Genomic DNA, 16,807 nt, shown 5'->3' on the forward strand with positions numbered 1-16,807 from the left:
GCGTCCCTCACCCCTGCAGGGAGACAGGCTGGGGGGAAGTGGGCTATGCACGGTGATGGGGAGGGCGCTGGGTACTCCCCTCTCGGGGGCTGCACCAAAAGGCAGCTGAATGCCGCGTTCCTAGTGAGAGCTGGAGGGGGGGGCTGCAGCCTGCGCCTGAGGGGGCTGGGCCGGCAAATGCCCATGCGGCTCGGAGGCCTGGGCTGGATTGTATTCTGGTTTCCTTCCTGAGGAGGGCAGGGATGTAACTAATTGGGGGGGTTGAACTCTGTGTGATGAGTCTGACGTTCTTCGCTTGGATCCACGTCCCGTGGATTCAGGAGTGGTCTCCTCCCCACTGTGCCCCATATGCCCGTTCCATCTTCCCCGCTGTGTGTAGCATCCCCCGTGGGGCCAGGTTGGTCTAGGCCAGTACACAGACACTCCCCGCTCCCCCCGGCAGGCCCTAGGGTTCGTGGGCCTTCGTCCTACTGTCTGCCACAGGAAGCAGAGCTAGGACCAGCTTGGGATGCAAGGCTGGGGGAGTGGGTGTGCTAGGACTCCTGGGTTATTTTCTTGGCCCTGACTTGCTAGTGGGGTGGGGTGGGGGTGGAGTTGTTTCCCCGGCTCGTGCCTCAGTTTCCCCACTTGTAAAATGGGAGTGATGCCTGCCTTCCAGAGGGGCTGTGCTGATGGATTAGCTGGTGGCTCAGTGGAGTGCTTTGAGATCCTTGGGCAAGTTGGGCGAGAGGCCTAGAGGAGGGCAGATAACCATACCGAGCTGTCTGGCTGAGTCAGCATTCGGCACCGGGAGGAAACGGCTGACGTGGGCCGGGGGGGCGGGGGCGCACCTTGTTGTGCCCGCTTGCGCTGTCAGATTTCTCCATCTCCGGCTGCCCACTCCCTGCGTCCCGCCAGATCGGTGTGGCCGGTGGCCGTTTTGATCCCTGCGTGTGCCCCTCCTTGTCCTCCAGCAGCGCCAATCTGCGGCTGCTAGGGCTGCTGGAAAGCTCAAGTTACGCGTCTGGACCCGGCTCAGCAGAGCCAGGAGATGCAGCCACTGGCCTCTCCCCAAAGGTCCAGCATCCACATTCTCTTGCTAGGAGCTCGTCAGACACCCCCGCTTTGTGGGTCACATTAGACGCAGGGATGGGGCTTCGGATCCACAGTGAGGTGATCGAAACCCGGGGCCCACCAAGGCTGGTTCTTGACTCTGCCCCTGGGACACATCTGTGATGTGGGGTTGGGGGTCTGGCCTGGGTTGGGATTGTTCGCGCTCCTGGAAGCCAGGCAGTGGGGGTGAAGGATGCACCAGGGAGAGGCTGTAAGTGCTTGGGCATCTTCTGTGCTTTCCTGAGCTGTGTGCACGAGAGGTGAAAGGAGAACTCCCTGGCTGGGAGAGCCGGGGAGCCGGTTCCTGGCAGTAGGAGCTGCAGAGGAGAAGGCTCTCGTGCCCTGATTGTGTGTGTGTGGAGGGGAGCTGGATTGGCTGGCTGCAGCAGATCCACAGAGGACTTTTTGGGAATGAGGAATGGCTTTTTAAAGTGGAGCCTGGAATGACTGAGGAGGTGGGATGGGGGGTAGGAGAAAGGGGCTGTGCATGTGGGAGTCTGGGGAGCTCGGATTTGGGGAGGGGGGAGTGAGGAAATGAAGTGCTGCGAAGGAGGATGGGTGGCATGGTCTAATGGTTAGAGCACAGTAGGGAGAGCCAGGACTCCTGGGTTTTGCTCCCGGCTCTGGGCAGGAAGTGGAGGCTAGAGCTGAGGTGGGGTTGTGATTCAGGGCTCCTGGGTTCTGCTCCCTGCTGTGACTCCCTTGGGCGCCTCGGTCTCCCCTCTGTAAGGCGGGGAGTGCTGGCTCTGACCCGCCATGCGCTCTAGAGGGGGGTAGGAGGGGAGCCGTGAGTTGGAGCTGGGTGCGGGGTGTCTGGGGATGGGACTGAATAGGGGAGGGAGCCGAAACTAAGGAGATGCCCCTACCTGAATGTGTGTGTGGGAGGGGGACTAGAGCTTTAGCTAAGGAAGGGGAGATAACAGCCCCTGCAACTTGGGAGGAGGGGGCTGCCCCAAAGTCTCCCAGTCTGGCATCACACTGGGAAGTCCTACCATGGTGCCCCCTTCTCCCTGTGTCCTCGGTGCCCCCCACCCCTCTCTTCATCAGTACCTCTCCCACCCCACTAGCCGCTTCCCCTCTGTGTCCCTGGTGTCCTCCCTGGCAGTCCCCCCACTGTATCCTTGGGGACACCCCCATTCTCTGGGACTGAGCTTGAGGGGCACAGTGTTGGCACAGCCCCCTGGGCAGCTATTGCCCCCTCAATCCCTGGGGGTGGGAGTAGGCAATGCTTGGACCCAGCCTGGCCTCCCAATTGAGGGGAGGGGAACGGGGTGACTCTAGAACCCGCCCCCCAATCCCGGGTGGGGGCAGGAAGAACCCGGGTGGCGCTAGGACCCGCCCCCCCCATACCCAGGGGCGGCGCTAGGACCCGCCCCCCCAATACCTGGGGGGGGGGCCGGAGGAACCGGCGGCGCTAGGACCCGCCCCCCCCATACCCAGGGGCGGCGCTAGGACCCGCCCCCCCAATACCTGGGGGGGGGGCGGAGGAACCGGCGGCGCTAGGACCCGGCCCCCCATACCCAGGGGCGGCGTTAGGACCCGCCCCCCCAATACCTGGGGGGGGGCGGAGGAACCGGCGGCGCTAGGACCCGCCCCCCCCATACCCAGGGGCGGCGCTAGGACCCGCCCCCCCAATACGTGCGTGGGGGGGCCGGAGGAACCGGCGGCGCTAGGACCCGGCCGGCCCTGCCGTCCCGGCGCTAGGACCCGGCCCCCGCCCGGCCCCGCTTCCTGCCCAGCGCGGCTCCCCGGACCCGGCCATGCTGAGCCCGCCCCGAGCCCGCAGCCCGGCCCGGGCCATGTGAGCGGGACCCGCAGCCGGGGCACCGAGCCGGGCCCGGCACCGCCCGCCGCTCCAGGTGCGGGGGGGGGAGGCCCCCTCGCAGCCTGGGACCCCCCCTGTGGCTGGTTTGGGGGGCAGGGTTATGGGGACCCCCCTGTGGCTTTGCGGGGGGCAGGGTTATGGGGCCCCTCTGTTGCTGGTTTAGGGGGCAGGGTTATCGGGTCCCCCTTGTGGCTTTGCTGGGGGGGCAGGGTTATGGGGGTCCCCCCGTGGCTGGTTTGGGAGGCAGGGTTATGGGGGTCCCTCCCGTAGCTGGTTTTGGGGGCAGGGTTATGGGGGTCCCCCTGTGGCTGGTTTGGGGGGCAGGGTTATGGGGGTCCCCCCGTGGCTTTGCTGGGGGGGCAGGGTTATGGGGCCCCCCTGTGGCTGGTTTAGGGGGCAGGGTTGTGGAGGATTCCCTTTTTGAAGGTGGGGGATTCCCTGTGCTCGGTGGGTTTTGGGGTAGAGCCCAGGAGCCCTGGCATCCAGTTAGGGATCCCCCTGCATGGGAAGGGGTGCACCCCCCTGTGCGTGGCTTGAGATGTGGTTGTTGCGGGATCCCCTCTTGGTGGTTTTTTTTTTGGGGGGGGGTGATAGCTGATGGGGGAATTTCCTGTTTGGGGTAGGGGAGGGGGGAATCCTTGGGTATGTCTGTTGGGGTGGGAGAGTTGTGTGGGTGAGATCACACCATAGCCAGGGGAGTCCCCGCTGTGTGGTTGGGGGGGATCCCCTGTGGGGTCCACAGAGCCATGGTGCCAGCATCCCTCCTCCCCCCCTCCCGCCCCACCGCAGGAAGTGGCCGGGAAATGGCAGCTGGGTTTGTTGCGTCTCTTGTTGTTTTTGAAATGTCCTTTTTTTATTTTTATTTTATTTTTTTCTTTTCAACCTGATTCGGTTTCGGTTTCTGGACCTCCCGGAGCTTGGGAACCTGGCGGCCCGGGTCCCTCTCTGCCTGTTAAAAATTACCTTCAAGGGTCAAAGTCAAATGTAAAAACCCTATTTCAGAGCTCACCGTTCCCCGAGTGAGTTAAAAGGCCTTGGGGACAAGCCGAAACGGGGGATGGGGGGACCTTAAAAATCTAACTCAGTGGCCACTGATGCTGGGCATGTTTATTCCTCGCTCTTGGTTCTCCTGGCTAGGCCTTTCTCACGCTTGTGTTTATAGGCGGTTTCCCTCTTTCATTTGGTTCCCTTGTGGATGAGTGAGGCCCAGAGCCTGTCTGCATTGAAACCACCCTCTGCCGCTGGGTAGGAGGCCTTGTCTGAACACACGAGATGTGCTGCTTTAACTCGTCCAGTAGAAGTGTTCAGTTCCCCTGGCGTAAGTAGCGTTGATGTGGTTATCCCATGTAGACGGCCAGGAAGGGAAATAAGCTATACTGGGGTTTACTAAGGGTTGTCCTGGTATAACTGGATAGCGCCCCCCCAAAAAAATCACGCACCCCTGACCAGACATGGTTGTGCCAGGACAAAAACCCTGCGTTGACTGGACCTGAAACCATCTATTGTTCCCGCGCAGGGACCAGTTTTACAGGCTTGTCTAGGCACAAGTTGCCCCAGTTTAATTTGGGGGAAGGGACAGCTCAGTGGTTTGAGCATTGGCCTACTAAACCCAGGGTTGTGAGTTCAATCCTTGAGGTGGCCACTTAGGGATCTGGGATAAAATCAGTACTTGGTCCTGCTAGTGAAGGCAGGGGGCTGGACTTGATGACCTTTTGGGGTCCCTTCCAGTTCTATGAGATAGGTATATATCTCCATATGTTATATTAAATCTGTGTAAACTGGTTCAGCTCCTGTGTGTGGACGTGGGTATCTATTGGCTTCAAACTGGTTTTGCTGGTTCAGTTTGCACCCATCCGGTTACCGATGTGAGCTATAAATGGATGTATAACCCGGATGGGAACCAATATAAGGAGGCGCACGCTCAGGTTACGCTGGTTTAGTGAAACTGGTTTAAAATCACACCATCGGTTAATCCCTCGTGGATAGATAGGTCTGAAGTGGTGGGGAAAACGTGGAGCGTGTTGTTGGCGCTGCCGCAAATGTATCAATAGTCTGTTGCCATGTTGGCTTGGCAAAAAAACTGCGTTGGGGCGGTTGAAATTGCAGGCAAAGAACACCCCCCCCCCCCAAATGAAATCAACAAAACAAACCACCCACTCGCGTTTCACTCGGCGTTGGGTTAGGCCTAAAATAATACAAGGCCTAAAGTCTCGGCTGCCATCTCTTGAAAGCTGCTGGCTGGTTCCTAGGTTCAGCGAGCTGCTCCGTGGGTGTCTAAGCATCCCGCTGCCCTGCTCTGGTCACAATTGCCTCCATTAGCCCCCATGCCCGGGCCTGGCTGTGATGTTTCTAATTTGCTCAGGATCTCTGGCGGGGTCCAGAATCCTCCTTGTTCTTGTCACCACCTCTCCTGCGAAATGGTCGGCTGCAATGACAAACTGTGGCCTAATTCTGTCCCCTGCTTGGGTGTGGGGAGGTGGCTGAACGGTTGGGGTGAGTGGCTCGTTCCCGGGCGGGAGCTGAGGACTGGGGTTATGGGGATGGGATTTGCGGGTGTTTTGGGGTGGGGGGAAGCTGCTGTTTGTCTGAGGAATCGGCTGCTGCCCAGACCTGTCCGTGCTGGGCTGTGGGCTGGCCTAGGCCCACGGAGATGTGTCTGTCCAGCCCACCCACAGACAATCAGTTACCGATGGGATTGGTCAGAGAGAGGCGTCTGGAAGCAGCCCGTGCCCGTACTGGCCCACGATCAATACCCCCATCAGGCAAATGACGCCCGCTCGCCTCCAGTGTCCCTCATCTGGGGAGGAGCTAATGAAGCAGCCAGCTCGCTGCTGAAGCCAATGTTCTCTCGCAGCCGCGGCTCCTGCTTTCAAACCCTGACCCTGTTAGTCGAACCGTTCCCCTCTTATTAATCTCCCTCCTCCGTCGCTGTAATTAATTCCCCATCTTCCCTGCTTTTATTTGGTTCCCTCTTAGCCAGGCTGCACTCACACTCCTCCTCCTGGCTGCTTTCCTAAGGCCGGGGTTCCTCCGCCCCCGATTAGCTACCTCGCCCTCCCGTCCCCAGCACCTCCCTTCACCTTGGCACCGGCCCAGCTTGTCCCCACGCTCTCAGAGCTGACCCTGCAGCAGCCACCTGTCTGGTTCCTGCTTCTCGACTCCTCCTCTGGCCCTTAAAGGGCCAGAAACAGGTTTTCCCAGCCAAAAATACCTGCGGCTGGGGTGTACCGGAAAGGTGTGTGGTTAGTTTTTTGTTTGTTTTTATAACCACGCTACTGCGTCCGGCCCAGCTTCGCCGGTGCAGGTGCTGGCTGGAGAACTCTTCTTGTTGTGGCTTGTAGGAGCAAGCCGGGCTGGGCCGGGGTGCGCCGTGCGGCGGGGGACTCTCGGTGTGGCTGTGGAAGGTAAACGTGGCTCTGAAAGGAGTCGGGGGGAAGGTCACTTTCTCGGTTGATCACTAGTGAATGTGACCTGTTCCCCAGTTAGCAGCATGGATGGGGCGGAGGAGTCTGCCGAAGCAGTAGCAAGCAGGAGGCTCCCGCGTGCAAGATGAGTTGCCTGCTGCTGAAATTTCCCCGCGTTGGTGAATCAGACGCTGTCGTTATCCTGCACTGACGGGGAGCAGCCCGCGGGGCTCCTCTGGCCTGGAAGCGTTGCAGCGAACGCCACGGAGAGTGATGAAATCACCGGTCTCTCTTTTGACACTCAGGGCCTGGCCTGCTGCTCCTTGCAAGGCCGTGGCCTCGGTGCAGCCCTCCAGGAACGGCTGCTGCTGGGTTCAGCCCTGCTGTGTTTCAACCCATGCATCGTAACTCGGTGAGGTGGGGAAGGATCCACCGTGGCCTGTGTGGGGAACTGAGCTGGGGTCTCCACTATCTCTGCTGCAGGATGACCTCAGACAAGTCCCTTTCCATCTCCGTGCCGCCTTTCCCTGAGCCTTGAAGGGTCGCCAGCCTTTTCCTACGCACACGCCCAATCTGCAGTTGGGGTCTCTTAGGGAACCGTGGTTCACATGCTAGAAAGCAACCGACATCTGGGAAGGGGTCGGCATTTGCTTTCCTTGCTGGCTAAGGCTGGTGCCGGGGGGTTGGGGGGGTGAGCTTTCTCCTGCAGTTGGGAGCGGGCAGAGATCAGAGCTGAACGGCTGATACCCTGGAGGGCTTGTTCCAAAAGCCATCGAAGAGGAAAGGAGCAGCAGTCCCTCGGTCGGGCTGAATTTCAGGTTTTGTTTGCACTGCGGGCTGTCGGGTGTACGAATTCCCTGGAGACGCCCACGGGGAGTTGGAGATGATGGGAGGCCAGTGGTTAGAGATGGGGGGCGGAGGCATTAGGACTTCTGGGTTCTCTTCTTGACTCTGACTAGCTGTTTGGCCTTGGGGAAGCACGTCCATCTCTCTCTGCCCCGTCTGTGAAATGGGGCTAATCCACCCACTTAGAGACAAGGAGTCTAGTGAATAATGGGCTAATGGTGGAGTGGGAAGGGGCTGCCCTCCTCCTGGCAGGCCAGGGGCAGGCGAAGTCCTGCATTAACTCCGTGTTCCCATTCCTTTATATGGGCAGGCTCTGGGCAGCCGTCCAGGCGTGTGGTTAGCACTGGCCCTTTGTACGCGAGACAGCAACCAAAAGATACGACCCACACGCAGCTGGCGTGATGGGTGGGTGTGTCTGGGAGGCACCACTCAGGCAGGAGTGACCCATCGGAAAGCCGAATGCCAAGGTAGCTTGGCTCCGTGCCCTGGGATGACATTCCCTGGCTTATTTCGGCCGGCTGGTCTCTTTTGCCTGGATCTCAGCAACAGGAAATGCTGCTTTTTTCCCCAGTGAAATGGGCAAACAGCTCCCAGCCAGGGAGGGGGGTGAGGATCCTGAACTGAAACATGCCGGCCCGCTGGTGGGAAGATGCTAGAAGCAGCCCCATGGGATTCCTCCGGCTACAGCCGAAAACTTTCCGCAGCCCCGACTAGAAGCAGAGTGGCTGAGTTTAACGGAAAGCCGGGGCCGGGAACACGTGAGATCTCTTGCTAGCCGCTTCCCCTCCAAAGCTCCCAACGCAGCCGCGCAGCGCCTTCTTACACTGACGTTGATTTGTTTACTGTAGGGCTGCTGGCTTGTCGGGGCTGCTGCAGGGAGTTTTCTAACCCTGAATGTTCCGGGTGATGGGAAGTGGGGACCCGGCAACTTTTCTCAGAGCCTCGAGCTGTCAGCGTCACGCAGGCCGGGAATTCGCACCGTGGTTTCCGCGTCTACTTTTCTTCCACCAATTGAGATTCGGTTGCTTTCGCACCCGTTCGGCCTCCTTTTGGGGAGGTCTTTTCAGTGCACTGTTCTCTGGCTCAGCTTGTTTTCCATCCAACCCCCTCTCGAGTCAAGGAGCTTGAGTACGGGATCCCCCACCTGGCCTTGATCCCTGCCTGGTGTCTAGCTGGTGGTGGGTGCATTGTACCCAGTATGTGGGGCGTGGGGGGGACCTCCTGTCCTGCATGGGCAGCGGTACCAGGTTGAGACACGTTTAACCCTTTGGTGTCTCGTCTCTTCTCAGAAATGGAAACGAACAACCATTTTAACTTCCCTGGCCTCCCCTCTGTCCCCACTGCCTCAGGACTGAAGCCCGCCCCTTCCTCGGGGGACAGCCTCTACACTAACGGGTCTCCTATCAACTTCCCCCCGCAAGGGAAAGGTAAGTGCGTGGTGGGGGGAGGCCTCTGAGTGGGCTTGGACCCTTCGGCCCACCCACCATTCAGAAATAAGAACCCTCCACTGGTCTCTAGCACCCTGGGGTGCTTAACAAACTGCAGTGACCACCCGCCCCTTCCTGGCATGCCGGGGACCTCCACTGGCTGCACAGAGTCAGTGTCTGATGGGAAAAGAACCCAGGAGTCCTGGGTTTCAGGCCTGCTGCTCTAACTCGCTAGATCCCACTTCCTGCGCAAACCCTGCATCATTTTCACTGGTGTCCAGCGTCCTAGCAGCATGGCGAGCAGGTTCGCTGGGGGCTGGGATCCTGGACACGGGGGCTGAGGCAGTCCCCAGGAAAGAGGCAGGACTGATCTGGCCAGGCCATCCTCCCGGCCTTGGGTTTGAAGTGTCCCCAGTGGTGGTGCTTCCCTTGAGAGAGCGGGGGGGGGGGTCCCGAGGAGTTGGGGGGAAGGGGACTGAGGGCACCCCCTGCTGGAGTGGACGGAACCCACGCAGCAGAAAGAAGGAAGCCGTGTCTAGATTCTCCTGTCCCCGATCTGTTGCCAGCCACCGTGGGGTTCAGTGTTGGGTTCATTCCAGCGGAAGCAGGACTGGACTATCTGGTGCAGGAGACCCAGGAGCTGAGAGCAGGAAGGTGGGGCTTGGAGGGGGCCAGTCACCCAGCTGCCCTGGGCCGGGGGTCCCTCCTCCCAGGAGGCAGCCTCTTGAGAAGACTAGTTAACCCGGTTTGAAGGCAGCCGGGCCATGGGGCAGACACTGGGCTGGGCGCAGGAGAGGAGCCTGGAGGGTGGAATTCCGGCTGGGTTGGAGGGGATTAGCAGGGGGGGTGGGGCTTCGTTAGGGATCGCTTCATCCTAGAAAAGAAACGACTTGCCAGGATGGGTTTTGCATGGATTTGGCTGGTCAGCTGATCTCGCCAGCAGCCCAGCCGAGGGGCAGCTAATCCCCGCGGGACTCCGGCGCTGGCTCGGAGACGGGGGCAGTTCGGCGGGTTGCACCCGGACCTGCACGTTCTCCATCTCCTGGGGATGTTTGCTGGGGCAGCCCCCCACTCTGGCTCGCAGCCCCCCGCGCTTGGAGCCAGAACTGCCAGACTTCCCACCGCTGTGGCTCTGGGTTTCTCGGATGCCAGCGGGCGGCTGGCCATGCGATTCCAGTCTGCAGCGGGTCTCTGAGGCCTGCTTCTCCCGGGACGGAGGGTCCCAGCCTCTGGGCACAGTACCCTGCTGCAACCCATGGGGGGTTGGGGGAGACACTCGGGCAGCTGGGGAGAAATCAGACAAACCTTCCCATCTCCCCAAGGCCCCGTTTTGTGCTCGATGACCTGCGTGCATGGGGCGGGGGGGGGGTCAGTCTGCAGCTGACCTTCTCGCTGCCCTCCATACCGTGCTCTCTAGGGGGCTGGGGAGCTGGACGGCAGGACCTCATCTGGGTCAGGCGGGGTGCTCCATGTGGACAGCCCTTCTGTGGGTGACTGTTCCCGGCTGCTGTCCCACGCCCTTGGGTCTGTGCCCCACACCCTTCAGTTGAGTTGTCTCAGGGAAGACCCTTCACCCCCGCCCCACTCCCACTGGCTTTCCCCCTTCAGCTGGGCTCTTCCCTGCAGAGAGGAAAGTCGGGATCCCCTCCCTCTCCCAGGCGCGACCGATTAACCAGCGGCTCTGCCTTTCCCTCGGCAGGCCTGAATGGCGACATGAATGGGAATGGCTTATCTACTGTATCTCACGCTAGTACTTCGGGGACCTTCACCTCTGCCGGGCACTCCCCCGACGCCTCCGCCCTCCCCCACCCGTACGACTATCTCTGGAATTACCCGCCATACCAGCCCAGCGGCCTGAAGGAGACCCCTGCTGTCTCCCAGTTCTCCGGCCTCGGACAGTACCCGCTCAACGGCATCCTTGGTGGCACCCGGCCGGTGTCCCCGGGGCACAACACTAACCCCAGGGCAGGGCAGGAGTTCTGGGCCAATGGCACCTCCAGCTCCATGGGGCTGAGCTTTGATTCGCAGGAGCTGTACGACTCCTTCCAGGATCAGAGCTTTGAGCTCGTGCCAAACGGCGCCAGCGGTTTCTACACGGCCGCCCAGCCCTCCCCCATGCTGGGCTCCGGCGCCCAGCCTTTCTCGCCACCTCCGGGCCCACAGGACGAACCAGGCACCGGCCAGGAGGGGTCCTTGGCGGCAAAGGAGATGTCGCCTGCCAGCGAGGAGACCGGCGCCGCTCTGATAGGCAGCAAGGAACTGGAGGAGACGCAGCCGGGTGAGTGGCACCGGCCTGGGATAGCCAGAACCCCCCAGGGCTGGGGTATCAGCTCCTCTAGTGCAGGGGCGGGGGTCATGTCTAAATCAGCCCCTCTGCCTCCCCCTCCAATCCTTGCCGTGGTGTAGAGCTGCCCTGAGAGTGCTCTGAGTTGGGCCCCCTGCATTGCACCCCTGGGTGGGCCCAGCAGCACTGCCCCGGCCTCCTACCCACGTTCTGCACTCGCAGATGCCCCCCTCCCCCACCTCCTGGCGTGCATGGGGAATTCCCCGAGGGTGGAGATTGGGGATCGAGCACATGACCGGGGGAGGGGGTGAGCCGGGTAGGGGGCTCCCCCTCCCAAAGGAGAAAAGAGACGAGTTGGCAAACTTGCCACGAGCCCTCCCTCTCCCCCCCCCACCCCACAAGACGTGTTGGGAAAAGGGGTGCGGAAAGCCTGGTCTGGGGGAGTGGGGAACAGTAATTGTGCTGGGGGGGAGGGTGTTGGAGTGGGGGGGCCCTGCTAAGCTGCCCATAACTGACGTCCTGCCCAAGCAGCGTCTTCCTGGCTTGGCTGGACAGGAACCGGGGCTGCTGTCTGGAGCTCTGCCCCTGAAGCGGGGTCCCCCTTGGGGTGCTGGGGCTGGGGGGGGGCACCCATATCTGCGTCGGGGGGGGAAGGGTTGCGTTAATGTGCTCTCTTTGCGGTGGGGGTGGGTTGTTTCTAGACCTGAAAATGTGCAGCTACAGCAGCTCCGGGCCGGCCGTGGAGCTGCTCAGCCAGGAAGCTTCCGTCTTGTCCCCGGACACTGCTGGGAGCTGCCTGGGCAATGCCTCTGCTCTCGCCGGTCCCCTGGCAGACCCTCCTCTCCTGAGCGAAGACCCACTGGAGCCCTTCGAGTCGCTGGCTAGAGGTAGGCCGGTCCGAGAGGTGGATCCCTTCCCCTGAGAGGTCAGCTGCCCAATGCATTGGCAGTAACCGGTCTCCCTCTTGGGGCTCCATGCGCCGTCCGTGGGCAAGCTCCCGGGCTGGCCGGCTGTGGGGCCAGAGAGCACCGCTCGAGGTGTGTGAGAGATTCAAAGAACCCCTTCGATCTGGGGTGAGGGGGGGCAGGTTTGTGAAATGGGCTGGATCTCGACCAATCAAAGGCTCCGTCTGCCTGCGCCCTGTTGCCCCGCTTGCATTGCGGGTCTGGGGCTCAGGCCGCTGGGAAGTCTGGCATTGAGGGCGTCCTTGAAGCCGCCAACTATTTGCTGGCCCCCATCCCGGTCCTTGAAAAATGGCCCTTTCTAGTCCTGGCAAACTCTCCCCACCTCCCTTTGGCCCGAGCCAGTCAGCCCCAACAGCAGTGTCAGCTGGGGGGCCGAGACCCCTGGGGCAGAGCTCCAGGTTCACATGGTCTCTAAGTGCGAACTTCCTCCTCCAGCTCTGCCCAGACCCTGTCAGATCAGCCCTGGGGCACACACTGCCTCTTATACCCCTCCAGCTGTGGAATCCCTCCCACCGATAGGCGGAGTCACAAAATCCCTCCCATTAGGGGTGGGGTTACAGGACCTGGCTTCCTTATTTAAAGGGCCAGGCTTCCTTCTACACAGTCACCCAGCCCCACTTGCTTCCGGGATGGTTATTACCCAGCCATCTTGGGTTTCAGTTCCCAAAGGATGGTGGGGGAGGCATGGCTAGAGCCAGCGAAATCCATTAACCCCTGATGTGCTGGAGCCAACGAAATCCATTAACCCCTGGTGTGCCGGAATCATGGGAATTGCACTCAGTGTGGGTTTAACTTCCCAAACAGACACACACACCCCCAGCTGGAGATACCAGCTCCTCCCTGGGTGCAGCCCTAACCACAGTGGGGTGAACACTCGCCCCGGTAGGATGCGCCTAAGGCATCTTACTCTGATCCCCACCTGCAGACCCAGGGACCGGAGATCTCTATGAGATGGACAACTCCCAGTTGGTGAACGACAAGTCTTCTCTGGAGGCTGCCCCGGACATCTCAACCCTCGAGTGCTCTGAGAGCCCCTCCCTGAACAACTCCAGCTCCTTCAGCCTGCTACCGGACGACAGCCAGGCCCCTGCCTCGCTCTTCGTCAGCCCCGACTCGCCGCCTGTCCTGAGGGAGGCCGTCCTGCAAGGTAGGGGGTGTCTCTGGAGTGGAACCGGCTTACGAGTGGCCCTGGGGCCGGCCCGGGCTGCTTTGCAAAGCGCACAGCTGGTGGGGACTATGTCCCAGCAGACACTGGGACATCTCAAGCTCAGCGGCTCAAACTGCCTTCCGGGGAGCAAGACGTGGGGGGATCCTGCCTAATGTAGTGTGTTATCAGCGACGCTGGGTGCTGTCCGTACCCGAAAAAAGGCAATCCCTGCCCCACAGCGCTTCCATGCTCCGGATAAGAGGTGGATACAGATGGCCGGCGTACCCCCAGGGAGGTGGGCCTGTGGAAAGTTGGGGGTATTGAGTGGGGAGGTTTTGTTCTGAGGGCTCCAGCCAGGGGAGAAAAATCGCAGAGGAACCATGAAAAGCAGCAAGGTTCGGGGCCTAGCAGTAGGGGCGAAGGGATGGTTCCCTCACAGCAGGATTTTAGCAGGGGACATATTGGGAGCCATAACCTCCTTATGCCCCAATCCTGCGCCTGGCCTCTCCAGTTCTGCAGGGAGCGAGGTTCAGTGGTTAGAGCAGAGGTGACGTGGCACCAAGGCTGCTGTCCCAGTTCGGCTGCAGACTCACCGCATGACTTGACAGGGTATATTTCACCCTGCCGTGCACACACTCCGCTCCCCCCCTAGAAAGGTGGGGGGTCCCAGGGCCTGCCCTATGGGTGTGGGGGGCAGAGATGAATCGATGGAATTGCCTCACGGCGGGGGAGGGACACAGCATGGGGTGACAGCCTGGGAATAACCCCGGCAGATGATGTATACCCTGCCCCACGTCCCCATGAGTGTCTGTCCCTCCCTGGTGTTGCAGACAGCAGCTTGGACCTGCAGGACGGGGGCGACCCAGGGGAGGAGGAATCAGAGGCTCTGGAGTGCAGCCCCCTGCCGGGGCCAGAGTCCCCCTGTCTGGAGGAGGAGGAGGAAGTGGCTGAGGACAGCTGCCTGGAGGCTCCGGCCGCCCTGCACAGTGCATTAGCAAGGGGTAGGTGAGAAGCGGCTTCCCCCAGCTGTTCCAGCCCCCACCCCGGCCTGTAAGCGACCAGCCGGCGCTTGGTCAGTGACTGTCCCCCTGTCTTGGCAGGTGAAGTCCCCCGCAGACGGATCGCCACGGCGGAGGAGGTTCGCTTCCCCCTGCAGCACGGGTAGGTGGTGCCCCGCGCTTGGGGCGGTGGTCCGGGGTGGGGACAGCCGGCGCTCTGCCCAGGTGGGTGCCGATCGCTGACGGGCCTTTCCCGCGCAGGTGGAGGAGGGAAGTGCGAATCAAGAAGGGCAGCCACCGCTGGCAGGGGGAGACGTGGTACTACGGGCCCTGCGGCAAAAGAATGAAGCAGTTCCCGGAGGTGATCAAGGTAAATGTCTCTCCCCATCGAGGGCCGAGGGGAATCTGTCGCCTGCAGCCGTTGGGAGGCTGGCACGGTGGGTTGGAGCGGGCAGATCCCTGCTGCTGGGCGCCTCAGCCGGTGCCCCCCAACCCACCCCCACCCCCGCTTACTCTCTCAGTCCTGGAAGCTGCCAGTCGTGGGCTGCCCCCTATGACGATACCCAGTGTACAATGGGGGGGGTGTTGCCCACTGTGCTGCACAGGGGTGTGTCCCGATGGCCGTGCCTGGCCCGGGGGAGCCCTGTGCCCAGCGCAGAACCCTGATCAGCCTCCTTTGCCTTGTCTCTTCCCCAGTACCTGAGCCGGAACATGGTGCAGAGCGTCCGGCGCGAACACTTCAGCTTCAGCCCCCGCATGCCCGTTGGAGACTTCTACGAGGAGCGAGACACGCCACAGGTGGGCACCTTCCCGGGCGCAGGCTGCAGCTGGCTCGTGTCTCGGGAGCGGGGGGATGAGGCGAGCGCTGGGACTACCCATGTTTATTGGGGATGCACCTGAGGGTGCAGGGTTTGCAGGGCCCAGGCACTGGAGCCCCATGGCATTGCCAGCTGGCAGGTCGGGGGCCCCTCCTGTGCTCCCTGGGGCCCTTCCCCGTGCTCCCCAGGGCCTCCCTGCCCATCTGGCGCCCTCACTACAGGCATGAAAGGAGACTTCCCCGGGGGACCAGGGCTTGGTGTGGAGACCCCAGGGGTCATTCTGGCTCTGCCCTCCCCCACACAGGGTTTACAGTGGGTGAAGCTGACCCAGGAGGAAATCCCCTCACGCATCCAGGCCATCACGGGCAAGCGCGGGCGCCCCCGCAACGCGGAAAAGGAGACGGCCAAGGCCAAGGAGGCGCCCAAGGTGAAGCGGGGCCGGGGCCGGCCCCCCAAGGCCAAGATGGCCGACTTGCTGAGTAAGACCGACGCCAGGCTCCTGAAGAAACTGGAAGCCCAAGGTACCCCCCTCCCCCCACCAACCCCGCGTGCCAGGCGGTCCTGGTGCCCCAAGGGAGCACGGCTCCTGGGGATGCCACCTGCTCCGATGCGCCAGTCACTCCCGCTGATTTCAGAGCAGGGACGGGGCTGCTCAGAACCGCTCTGGATCCAGCCCCACCCGCTACACGCCTGGGGGTAAAGGCACCGTCCGGGGAGAAGCCCGGCTAAGAAGCTGCCAGCTGGAGGGCGTGAGACTCCCACAGTGGGACCCCCGGCTTCCCACGCGACACCCTGCCGCAGTGCCACGGGCCTGATCTCCCCTGCCTGCCCGGGACAGCATCCTCTGGGCACCTCGCTGATGGAACCGGAGATTGAGTCCGCTCGGGCAGGCTAGGTCTAAAACTGTAGCCCCAACCCCTGGCCCGTGTCCGCTCCCAGCGCGGCCCCCCCCCCCATCATGGCATACGCCTGTTGCTGTGGACTGTACTGCGCCAGCTTCCGGACAGTGTGCGGACCTGTGTGTGTGTGTGTGTGTATATGTATGTGTATATATATATATATACACACACACACACACACACACACACACACACACACACACACACACACACACACACACACGGCAAGGGCGAGCGGGGCCTAGATAGGCCTGTGTGGCTGCTGGGGGCCCAGGAATCCAGGGCCCAGACAGCTGTGCCCAGCCTGGAAGTGAGTTTTATGCGGTTCCCCCCCTGCAGCAGTTCCAGGCTCCACCCTTGCCTCTTTCTCTCCTCCCCCCCCACTTGCAGAGGTGCTCAGCGATGAAGACAGGCTGAAGATGAGCAAGATCAAGAAGAAGATGAGGCGAAAGGTACGAGCGGTGCTGGGGGAGGGCTCCCTCAACCTCCCTCCACCTGGGGCACCCAGTTGGAGCTGGGAGGGTGTCCCTTCCTCCTCCTCCTCCTGCTCCTCCTCCTCCTCCCCCCACTCCCAGACTGGGGCTCCCCTCCCCGCCAGTCACCTGAGCTGGATTTTATCCCTTCCAGGCAAGGAACAAACAGAAGCAGGAGGCCAAAGTGCCCAAGCCCAAGGAGGCCAAGAAGAAAGCCAAGGTGGGTGTGGAGGGCCCTGTTTGGGGGAAGAGGGGAGGAGAAATGAAGAGAGAGGCTGTGTCCCTGATTCCCTCCCCCCACCGCTCTCTGTCCCCCAGGCAAAGAAGGAGAAGGGGCGGCCGGAGAAGGCCAAGGAGAAGGGGCGGCCCAAGGAGAAGGGGCGGCCCAAGGAGAAGGCTAAGGCTGTGCGGAAGGTGGACAAGAACCTACTGGCCCAGCGGCGGCTGGAGGAGCGGCGCCGGCAGCAGATTATTTTAGAGGAGATGAAGAAGCCCACCGAGGACATGTGCCTGGGCGACCATCAGGTGAGGTGAACCCCCTGGCGGGAGGGGGGGAGATCAGGGCTCTCCCACCCCTGAGGCCAGCGCCTGTCTGGCTCTGCAGCTGCCCTGTCCTCCCACAAGTGGGT

At 61.7% G+C, this 16,807-nt stretch overlaps 1 protein-coding gene across 3 annotated transcripts in view; it reads left to right on the forward strand.

Annotated features, from left to right (window-relative positions):
• Positions 1-16,807, forward strand: part of BAZ2A (bromodomain adjacent to zinc finger domain 2A) — a 34,040-nt gene that overhangs the window by 4,464 nt on the left and 12,769 nt on the right. Inside the window, exons 1-13 of one of the 3 annotated variants that reach the window (XM_030554643.1) lie at positions 3,669-4,235; positions 8,457-8,594; positions 10,294-10,872; positions 11,580-11,765; positions 12,769-12,990; positions 13,821-13,991; positions 14,091-14,151; positions 14,250-14,358; positions 14,685-14,786; positions 15,111-15,327; positions 16,096-16,157; positions 16,333-16,398; positions 16,497-16,703. In XM_030554643.1, coding sequence (XP_030410503.1) covers positions 4,190-4,235; positions 8,457-8,594; positions 10,294-10,872; positions 11,580-11,765; positions 12,769-12,990; positions 13,821-13,991; positions 14,091-14,151; positions 14,250-14,358; positions 14,685-14,786; positions 15,111-15,327; positions 16,096-16,157; positions 16,333-16,398; positions 16,497-16,703 — 2,166 coding nt within the window. In that variant the 5' untranslated portion in view covers positions 3,669-4,189. Of the gene's footprint in view, positions 1-3,668; positions 4,236-5,489; positions 6,734-8,456; positions 8,595-10,293; positions 10,873-11,579; positions 11,766-12,768; positions 12,991-13,820; positions 13,992-14,090; positions 14,152-14,249; positions 14,359-14,684; positions 14,787-15,110; positions 15,328-16,095; positions 16,158-16,332; positions 16,399-16,496; positions 16,704-16,807 lie in introns of those variants that run through there. The other 2 variants (XM_030554645.1, XM_030554644.1) reach the window with 2 other exon arrangements.

This window comes from Gopherus evgoodei, chromosome 3 (assembly GCF_007399415.2).
Source record: "Gopherus evgoodei ecotype Sinaloan lineage chromosome 3, rGopEvg1_v1.p, whole genome shotgun sequence".
Classification (NCBI taxonomy): domain Eukaryota; kingdom Metazoa; phylum Chordata; order Testudines; family Testudinidae; genus Gopherus; species Gopherus evgoodei.